The sequence below is a fragment of the Myripristis murdjan genome, chromosome 11, assembly GCF_902150065.1.
Source record: "Myripristis murdjan chromosome 11, fMyrMur1.1, whole genome shotgun sequence".
Lineage (NCBI taxonomy): Eukaryota > Metazoa > Chordata > Actinopteri > Holocentriformes > Holocentridae > Myripristis > Myripristis murdjan.
The window spans coordinates 18,403,666-18,414,666 of NC_043990.1; the positions used below are offsets into that span (position 1 = coordinate 18,403,666).

Consider the following 11,001-nt stretch of genomic DNA (forward strand, 5'->3'; position numbering starts at 1 on the left):
TTTTGCCCACTTCTCCCTCCACTGTGAACTGGGCCATAGTATGGCATGTAACACAGAGGTGTCACAGCAGCCATTTTTATCCCAGCTCACAACTGAGACTCTGTTTTTCAAAAGCCAGGAATCACGCACCAGTCACTTAACAGAGTTAGTAGTTAACAAGCACGGAAGTGAGGAGGGTGACCTCAGAGCCACCTCCTGTCTAGGTCAAAGCGCAGAGCTTTGATGAGGCTGGGGGGAAGAGGAGGGGGCACTCCCAGTGTCTCGCCCTCTCCATCTCTGTCTCTCTGTCCAGCATAAACATTTTCAACACCTTCTTACCTTTGACACAAATCTGCACTAGTCCATACCACTCTCCACAGCTGTCACACAGGAGGCTGAAGGCATTGTGCCCACTGGGCATGACGTAACCTGGCACACACGTGTACAGCAGCTCATCGCCCATCTCAAATCCTGTGTGCCCCTGGAGGCGTGTGTTTGGAAAGGATGGAGGGTCGCCACAAGGCACATCTGTCAACAACAAACACAGAGAGGCAAAACATGTGAAAGACCAAAAAAAACCAAAAGGATCATACCAAGTGTTGATTTAAAGGATTTTACTGGAATTTATCAACAATATCTATCTCTGGCCAAAAAAAAAAAAAAAAAAAAAAAAAGGTTTTCCAAGACTGCCAACAAACCTCTGATCGTTAACACTTCCACTCCAATGTACTAGATTTTTGGGGAATGACCTAATTAAGGGAAAAAAATGCTGAAAAAATTGCATCTATCTATCTTTTTATGACTCTAAAGCCTGCAAAACATCTTCTCCCAATGCCCCAAGACATAAGAGTGAAGCTACCACAAAATATGTTACAATAAATGAAACTAAATCAAACATGAAGTACTATAATATAAAGGACTATAATTATTCTCTGTGTGCGACATGTGTGCCCCTGCTGGCTGACCTGTCTCCTTCCCCACTTTCCAACTGTCTGAATACATAAAATAAATTCACTTTGTAAGCAGTTGTGTTATCAGTTGTATTATCTCAACTCAAATATGACGTCTGTGAAATTTGTGTAGTTATTCTTTGAGACTTCATTTGTCTAAAAATGTTCCAAAGTATATATTTCACCGTGTCAGATACAGTGATATAAAAGCTGCAGCAGCTAAAACTGTTGGCTGAATGGTATATTTCTGCTATTATATAATGAAATGTGCTAATGATGTTACAAGCCAACTTGTCTTCCAAAAGAAATAGATAAGAATATTTCAAGCTACAAGTTTTTTTGTTTTTTTTTTTTGAAAATGTGCTTATAATTGTGAGAAACACTTATAATACTACTGGTGTAAGACAGAACCTTAATAATTCAACTAATGGTCTTACCAATGACACCGGTGTAAGGGTAAAACATTTTAGATATTATCAGAAGAGGTTTTAAAACAATGAACAATCAACACCAGGTGATGTCTTTGTCTGACATTTTGGCGATAAAATATTCAATTTAGCCGTACATTTACGTTACAGATGATGCTGTAACCGACAGAACTGAGTTGTTTATGTGAAAACACCTACTTGTCCATGTTTTCTATCATAGTAGAGGCAAAGTATTTGGGGAATTTTAAAATAGTTTGCCCTGCGGTGCATCAATACAAAACTCAACTTTGGCTGACACCTCACACTTCTAAACCCGCATCATCCCAACCCTTAGCATCACCCTAACCGTAACCGTAACCCTTGCCCAAACTGTGGGGTTGTATCTTTGCTTTCCTCTGCATTAAGTGGTTCGGTATCGACCGTCCTTCCCATAGCACAGTGTTCTTTCCAGCCTCAGGGTGTGTGGTGTACAAACAGCCACAGTAGCTCTACTGTGTATGAGGAAAGACTAGAGACCTCTTCTGGGTGGCGTCCAATAATGGTCGGCTCCAAAACCAACCGTTGGCCCTTCCTCTGTCAGATCTCTGCCAGTGGAAAGGTGTGTACAATCTCACTTCTACTCCAGTACAGCTTACATTTATGGATAATACAATATCATGAAAGACACAATCATGAAAAGACAGGAAGATTTACAAACAAAGTTGGATAAAATCTTTCAAATGGACATGCGCAAAGACCTGCGCATGCACACACATGCATCCATACACACCTATACGCTCGCACATACACACAGTCACAGCAGGGAGAGCGCTGAAAGAAGAGAGGTAGAAGGAAGGAAAGTAGGAACACAGCCTCTTTCACACCTCAGTAAATTTTTCAGGAAAAAGAAATGCACACACACACACACACACACACACACACACACACACACACACACACACACTCACACACACAAACCTCATCCATTCATATTCTGACCACTGCTCACTGCCATTTCAGGTCAGGATAAATGAGCACACACAATATATGCTAAGATTTATGAGTGCATGCATGTGTTTGTGTTGTCTGTTTGTGTGTGTGTGTGTGTGTGTGTGTGTGTGTGTGTGTGTGTGTGTGTGTGTGTGTGTGTGTGTGTGTGTGTGTGTGTGTGTGCATGTTGAGTGTACTGACCCTTGTCTTTGACACAGAAGGCGTCCAGGTGCGTGGTGTCCTCTGTGGCATTTTCTGTTTTCACATCTACAGCTTTCAGTGTGCTGCCCACAATATTACACACAGTAGTCCTAGAAACAGATAGATAGATAGATAGATAGATAGATAGATAGATAGATAGATAGATAGATAGAGAACACAGGTAGAATAAAGGAGCAGTGTGAGTTCCTCTTACTATCACACATACAGTATATGAACAGGACTATGTGCCTATGTATCCAAATGGGAACCATCACAAATACATGTGCATACACAAACACACACACACACACACACACACACACACACACACACACGCTATGTTCTATGTTCTCTTTGTATTTACTTTTACCTTTTACAGGTATATAAATGTATATACACCTATTTGCACACCCAGAGCAGAGATGATATGGTCCATTTACACGTATTCATATGTACAAATGTTCTTATGTACTTTAACTGCATAATTTAAATACAGGTACAATATGGTCTGTACTGTTCATATCATATTTTATGTATGTTGTACTGACTGTTGTCTATGTAGTTTATATTGCCTTTATTTAGTTTTCAGTGATCATTTGTTTTATTTATTTTGACTACATAACTGCATATTTTGTTGTATTTATAGTGCTATTCAAGAGAAGTCAGCTAAGTGAGCGTTCCTTGGCTAGTGCTTCTTGTTCTGCACATCTGACAAATAAACTTGAAACTTAAAACTTGAACACACACGCACAGACTAGCTGCTCTCTTGGGCATCAGCAGATCTGATGCTTATTCAAATATTATTGCAGCATGACATCAGAGTTCACACACACGTCACGGCTCAGACATGGTGCAGTATCAGCAGTTGTAGCTGATAGCACAATATTATGATACTATGGCCCATTAGGAATGGCTGTTCACTTATCATTCACTTAGCATTAAGTTGCAGTCAGCCTTGTAAAGCACACTAAGGGTTAGTAAGGATCAAGAACAGGGCAATCGTCAACCTGATAGATTCACAGGAGCTGAATGAATAATATGATCGGTGCCCAAGGCCTACAGGCTTTTTAAGTGGCTAAAAATGTTGAGTGGCTAGTATATTTTTACTGTCATGTCATTACCAAAGTTATGGCATCATTAACCCATTTGTCTTCCAAAAGCAACAGATAAGAGTGACTCAGGCTTTTTGGGCCAATTGAACGTTCATGTTCCCACAGTTGTTCCCAGCACCCACCAACCACATGGAGGAAAGAAAAGTCAAGAAAATTTTGACAAATTTCTGAGAATTACTAAAAGAAGTGACAACATATAATCCTTTAAATTACTGAAGGGTTACACATCATTAAATGAAAAAGACTGCATGTGTACCTCTATGTGTGTGTGTGTGTGTGTGTGTGTGTGTGTGTGTGTGTGTGTGTGTGTGTGTGTGTGTGTGTGTGTGCATGCGTGCGTGCATGAGTGTGTGTGCACTTGTGTAACTGAGTTAATCAAAGCATCAGCAGTCGGAAAGAATCTGACTGGCAGCGCAGTGCGACTGTGAGAACTGGTGTGAGTCATGCAGCATGCCTGTGCCATGCTAACTTCAGCTTATAAGGACAAAAGTCTGAGAGGGAGAAATGGGCAGTAAGACAGAAAATCGCCAGGAAAACACTCCAAGAGAGACAAAAAAACACAAAGATTGTTTTCACATTAAACTGGAGCTCCGTCAGGCAGCAGTGACTGCATGTATGGGAGAGAGAGAGAGACGGGGAGACAGACTGGCCTCTCAAAGGCGGAGAAGTCTTCACCTGAACACAGGGCCATTTCTCAAAACCCTCACCTTACATGACATAACTGTTACAGGAAAATACCAAAGGGTGTGTGAGCGTGTGTGTCTGTGTGTGTGAAATTGAGGGATGAGGGTTAATTTTGTCCACTGAGGACACCACCCATCCAATAATATTGTGATTGGTTACCGGGGTAGCCGAATGACTGACAGGTAGGAACAAGGTGTTATAGCAGGTGTGTGTGTGTGTGAGAGAGTGTGCGGGCATACATGTGTATCTGAGAAGGGCCTGGTATTATGTAACAGAGCTAAAAATGATGTCAATACAATTCTGAAAATTAAATCAGGATAGCGCCATGATCGCCTCAAATCTTCTGAGAAAAAAAAAAAAGTCAAAACAGCACAACTACGACCGCACAGGAGCAAGTGAAGAGATCAATTCTGTCTGAGAAACTGATGGACCATTCAAACCCAGGATGTGCTGGCTACAGAGAGGGGATCTCTGTTCACCTGATCCTCACTACACTCTCCCCCGGTAGCTTTTAAAAGCCCCGGTGAGGCTGCAAAAAATCATTTTGAAAAGCGGATGAGTGGGGTGGACCGGGACGGACCTGGGTTAACAGGACTTCTGGGAGAAAACTGAAACCCTGATTTGTTGAGTTCAATTGTGGGTGTGGGGGGTGCTGAAGAGAGAGGAAGGATGAAGAGAGAAAGAGAAGAGGGCATGGGTCACAGCAAGTGAAAGCTGTAGGTTGTGGGAGAAAAAAACAGAAAAAAACAAAAAGGACTGAGCAATGAGGAATGTAACTGAGAGCGATGAATGGATGTGCATATTTATAATTTATATAGCATAACCTCGCTGCCAGCTTTAGCGTCGAGAAACTGATACTTTGCTGCAGCTTCTTGTTCGCCTTAGACGCTGTGAACAATCCCAGTTCATTACTATGTTTAGAAGTACTTTTTACAATAACCACAGGACATCATCGCAGTACAACACGGGTCTGCTTCCACAGAGCATCACAGAGAACGGCTTGGAAAATTGTAGATGACGAAACTTAAATCAGCCAGCGACATAAAGGCGTATTCAAGACAATGAATTTTGTGTAACATATATTCGTATTTTGCATATAATACAAACTTACACAAACATGTACAAATCTATGCAAGGCGATGTATTATTGTACACTGTTGCACAGTTTGCAGCCTTCTTTTTCAATGGACAATTTGAAGATGTATATGACCGTGTACATTTTCAAAAAGCAGCGAGGTACGATTCTCATTGTTAAGCTAGGGGTGAGTTTGTGCCAGGTACAGTTACAAATGATGGAAATCAGCATTCGAATAATATATGGTTTGAAGGTGCACTACGTAAAGTTGCAGAGGGTTGATATAAGTGAGGTCAATTTAGACTCAACGGGCAAAAAACTTCAATTAAGCACACAGTGTGATGGCTGATTCTACACAGTCTGGCCAGTTTGCCAGCTGAATATAAATGTCTCACTTATATTGACCCTCAGCAACTTCCATAGTGCACCTTTAAAACATGAGTTTGCCATTTTTTAGCCTCTGGGGGTGAGGGCCAATTTTGTCAGGTTTTCTGATGTTGCCGGAAACAAGTCGGGAACGGCTTCTTTCTTTTATTACACAAGTCCAAGATTTCTCCACACAATACACAAACAGCGAACTTTTTACAGTGACCACAGTACATTACTGCAGTACAACATGGGTCCACTTCCACAAACAGAGAACATTGTGTAGGTGTTTAAGGTCCAGATGACATTTCTGGCAATGCGTTCCGCCTCTTTTGCTCCGCACACGGACTGTTTACCTTCATAAAACCACTCAGACTACAACGGAAACGGAAGTGGAGACCAGAGCACCTCTGAAACCAAAATCTTGTCCCTTGCCTACAGACTCTACATATAGGGTCTGTTTATAGAAAGTAGATTCTACATAGTTCTCATTCTTGGGTTCTCTAGAGTTGTGGTAAACATGTGTTGACTCTATACTTGTACACACACAGTTTCTTTATTGAACATAACTCAGAGACCCACTGCTGACTCCTGCAGGTGCACCCTCTGTAAGCGGCTGAACTGTTTTATCTGACGATGTGTGACATGGATCATGTGACCTCTACAGAATATGTCACATGATTTGCCCAGCTTGCTGATAAATTACATGCTTATTCAGCTTTTTTGTTGTTGTTGTTATTGTTGTTGTTTTTTTTTTTTGTCATTTTGTTTTTGTAATTTCATACATTTCGTACATTTAAATATACTCTGCTACTGTTAAAAGCCTTGCATTGTCCCTTTTCACAGTATACGGCCCTGCTATCCTTGTGCTTAGTGCGTCAGTATGCACAGTTAAAAGTCTGAAATCTGTCAATTTGCCTCTGCAACAAAACCCTGCACCTTCTTCTACCTCGTACCACCTGGGTCAATAATGGATACTGGGTGGCAGAGAGGGGTTATCGTGGCTGAAAGTGCAGAGAAACATCAAAAAGATGGAAGGTTGGAGAGGAAGGAAGTGAGGAGAGAGGCTGGATTCAAATCTTGCTGTTTCTGACACGGCCTGATGATGATGCTGTAAATCACAGTGAATGTGTATACAAGAGCATCTGTGCACATAATCACATAACCCCTCCAAACGCGACATGTGTTACGATACTCTTGTTGCAAATGAAGGCAGTTCCAGGCACTGTGAAGTATTACAAGGCAACATAACTGTCTCAGTCTGAGAGACCAGAAAAGGAGGAAGCTTAATCCGATGCAAGAGAATATTTTCCTGAGTAAAGACATCCCTGTTTGACACGCTGGATGCTGTGCAGCTACAGCAGGCGTTGATGTCTGGGAGTGGAACCGTGTGTGAATGTCTGTATGTGTGTGAGTGTATTTTTGCATTCATGTTCACATGTTCACGAAGGAAACGTAAGAAAATGAGAGAGTGAAAAAGAGAGATAAAGTGTCCGTGAGGTAATGTTGGCCGCCATGAAACACCTCTGGCCTACTTTCTGTTAACTTCCATTTTCCGCACCAACACAAGAGCAGAGGGACGACCAGAGTTCAGGTGGGGAAAGAGGAAGGGATGGAGGTGAACTCAGCCTCGGACGGACAGAGAGATAGATGGATGATACACTGTGAAACATGGTAAGAGGGTGTGAAAGCTGATGTCCACTGGCCAACACAGGAATCAAAAATGTGTCTACTCTCCCTCCAACCAGACATCCGCCTTAGCCATTTTAGGGCAGCCGCCATTTTGAAACAGGTTCAGTTTCGTAACACAATGTCCACACTGCTGCTTGTCAAGCTTTCTCCTATATAAGGTAGTTTAGAAAGGACACGTCATGTCTTTCAACATTTTTTCATACAGAATAAGTCGATATATGTAATAAACCAACATTTAGCACATTGTTAGACTGCTAACCTATTAGACTACGATATCTTATTAAGTCTACTTAACTCTGAAGGTATTTGGAGGACTAGAGGAACATGACATAACCAGCACCTTTATACAAATTTAGGACTGGTCAGTGAACATCCTTTCATCTGTTAAAGCCACCGTTCTCCAGAATAATTCAGGGAGCTATTTCAGTCTGTCTGCAGCTGGCTTTGGCTGCCAAACCTTCAGTTTGAAACCAACTGGCTCACATTATCATCCAAAAAATACTGAACACAATCTTCCCAGTAATCCTGAAATCACCTTTTTTTCAAACCATGTACAGTGATGCCACAAGTCTGCAGTACCTTCTGTGCATACAAAGTGCCTCTGAGGCAGAGGATAAAAGCTGCCAGTCACCTCAAAGAAGCTGACAAGAAGCCTGTCTCCATCAACGCTACTCTGTCTTTCTGCCTGTCTGTCTATCTGTCTGTTTCTCTCCGCGGGTCCATGGGTGCAGTGTGTCATGTTACCGTGGAGATGAGAGGTGTAAATGGAGGCAGTTGTCGACATGACACCCCAGCTCAGAATTCCCTCCTCCTTCAGGAAGGAACAGAGGACTCTTTCAATCTTTCTTTCTCGCTCTTTTTCGCCTTCCTCCTTTCAAATGTGTCACTCTCTTATCTTCCCGCTCTCTCTTCCCTTCCTCCAGCCTCATTTTCGTGTGCATCTGTCTCTCCAGAACACACACACACACACACACAATCTGAACTTTGACATCTCCCACCGTCTCCTTCTTACATATCTAAGAAAAAATACTGGCTTCCCTCACACTCAAACATACATTTATATATATATGTAAAAATCCTGTTTCTTACCCCACTGTGCCCCCGTAAAGCCACCCACGGGTGCATGCAGAGAACGAGCACTCTACCACAGCATGATGGAGCTCCTCTGCTGATGCCAAGCGGGCATGCTGGGTGGCACAAGCCCGCTCAGCATCTCTGAAACTCTGGAGGTCAGAGGAGTTCCTCAGGTCCAACAGGAAAAGCCGACCTGTGCAGAGGGAGTAGAGAATAATGTTCCCACAGTGCAAAACCTCTTCACCCGCCCCTCTCTCTCTGGCAGGAAACAGAAGTATGATAGAGTGGATGGAACAAGGATACATTTACCCAGCGACACATAATGAGTCAGCCAAAAAATGTCAAAAATGTTTATTGGGCTGTTATAACTTAGAATAACATTCATCAATCTTTTATGTCTCCCCACATGAAGATAAAGAAAACATGACTAAGAGAGACCCATGGAGAGACAGTGTCAGGGTACCACAACTGAATTTATTGTTAAATATATTATATTTTTTTTGCATTTTGATGAGCTTTTTTTTTTTTTTTTTTTTTTTTTTTTTAAATAATGGATGATATTTCAGGGCTTTAAGGATGATCATAGCACTACCCAAATGTCAAGACACCCACTGGAACTGCTGCTTGAACATACAGCTGCTGCTGAGTCAAGGTGACATGATCTGAGATTTGAACAAAAAAATTATCTCTTTTGTTTTGGGGATCGGTGTAAAATGGAGAGATACCCTGAATACATTTCCACATCAATGTATAAAGCAGAATTCAGGGAAGGTGAGTTTTGGCCAGGTCTACTTTCTCAACCTCCTAGTTGTTAGACGGAGGGATTAACTGTCATCAAAACAGCTTTCCAGCGTTGCAATACAGCACCAACACTGTATGGATATTCACCCTCACCATCATCATCATCATCATCATCATCATCATCATCATCATCATCATGAGCTCATGTGTAAAATCAGCCCCTGAGTCTTTCTATCAGACATCTTGGTCAGGAAAAGAGGTTGAGGTTAGAGGTATACGATTAAAGAGGGTTTTTCTGTCAGAAAAGCTTAAGTAGGCTACTTTCTCACATAAAGCTTCAAGGTGTGAGTGAGGAGTGGTGGGCTGAATTTATGCATAAGCTCATCATCATCATCATCATCGATCATTACCATCATCAGTAACATAATGATGTCTATGCTGCGGGCTGTGATTTTAGGGGAAATAACCAAACAAACTTAAAAGTTGCTAAAATGTTTTAAACGTTTCGAAGATTTTTCATGTGCTCAAAGATAAAGCTCAGTCTTGTTTTCTCGAGGTGAAATCATCTAAATTAGACTTGTGGCAACTCAAACTGCATCTGAAAAGGGCTAGAAAAGAGAGATATACTGCGCGCAACGCTGGCCAAACAGAGCTGCAATCAGACATTCCCGTGGCAATCCTGCCTTTTACGCACCACTCTATTGTTTATAAAACGCGTTGTATACTCAGTATGACTGTGGAATATAGGTTTTAGACGTGCTGACAGGATGACGGCTGGCGGTAATCGGGATGCGCACCGACTGATACTCCAGGTGCCACCCATTTGCCCGCGCGCATCCGATGGAGCGCTCTGCGTAACGGTTCGTGCTGCAGGTCCGGATGTTGTTAGTCTAGTGTCTCGGTTAGGAATGGTTCAAAAATAAACTTACCGTCTGCACTAACGACAGAGGCCACGACAAGACAAGCCAAGCATCCAAACAGGGATGACAGAACAAAATTTTGGTGATAACGTCCCAGCATTTTTTTTTCTGCGCCTTCGGTGGAAATTTCCCTTTATAAAGTTGAAAAGCTACTCCAGAAAGTTTTGCTCAGGAATTTGCATTCAGAAATGTAACGCCTTGAGTGATGGCAGACAGAGAGAGAGAGAGAGAAAGAGAGAGAGAGGGAGAGAGAGCGAGAACGGTCCCGTTATTTCCCTCCTGATGGCAGAGGTGGACTGAGCGGATGGAAGGTGAGCTTGTTGGCGAGGGAGGCGGCAAACGGAAAGAAACGGTTCGAGACCGAGGCGCGGTTTAGCTCCCCAAATAGTCGCCCTCGCGAGCAGATAGAGCACCGGCGCGAAAAGTAGCGTGCCACTGTAAAATAAATACGTCACGGCTCAGAATCTGAGAGGTGGGCAAAGGCACGAGCTATGGAGCTATATGCATCACCAACAAGCGCGCCTTTACGCACAGAGAGAGAGAGAGAGAGAGAGAGAGAGAGAGAGAGAGAGAGAGAGAGAGAGAGAGAGAGCATGGTGGTTTTGTACCCAGTTGTCATTAATTTCTCAGTCCAGTCCACCCTGGAGGAGTCATGGGGTACTCATATGCTGGCATGTTTCATCCACATTACCTTACACCCTGAAGAATTTAAAAGGCCAATGTGGACAGCGGGATGACATAACTTCACTCATTGAAGATAAGACTCAGCTGAATGCCCAGACTGCAAAATTGAAATGCACATAGCAGGAG

The 11,001-nt window shown here is 42.5% G+C and overlaps 1 protein-coding gene across 2 annotated transcripts in view; it reads right to left on the reverse strand.

Annotated features, from left to right (window-relative positions):
* The window catches only part of susd5 (sushi domain containing 5), a 28,438-nt gene extending 18,070 nt beyond the window's left edge, over positions 1 to 10,368 (reverse strand). For both annotated transcript variants that reach the window (XR_003929018.1, XM_030064489.1), the window contains exons 1-4: positions 10,201 to 10,368; positions 8,546 to 8,723; positions 2,528 to 2,637; positions 319 to 507 (exon numbers count right to left, since the gene is read on the reverse strand). Coding sequence is in view for 1 of the 2 variants with exons in the window: in XM_030064489.1 (XP_029920349.1) it covers positions 319 to 507; positions 2,528 to 2,637; positions 8,546 to 8,723; positions 10,201 to 10,291 (568 nt within the window). In the remaining variant the exon portion in view is untranslated. The remainder of the gene's footprint in view (positions 1 to 318; positions 508 to 2,527; positions 2,638 to 8,545; positions 8,724 to 10,200) is intronic.
* Between the last annotated feature and the right edge of the window lie 633 nt (positions 10,369 to 11,001).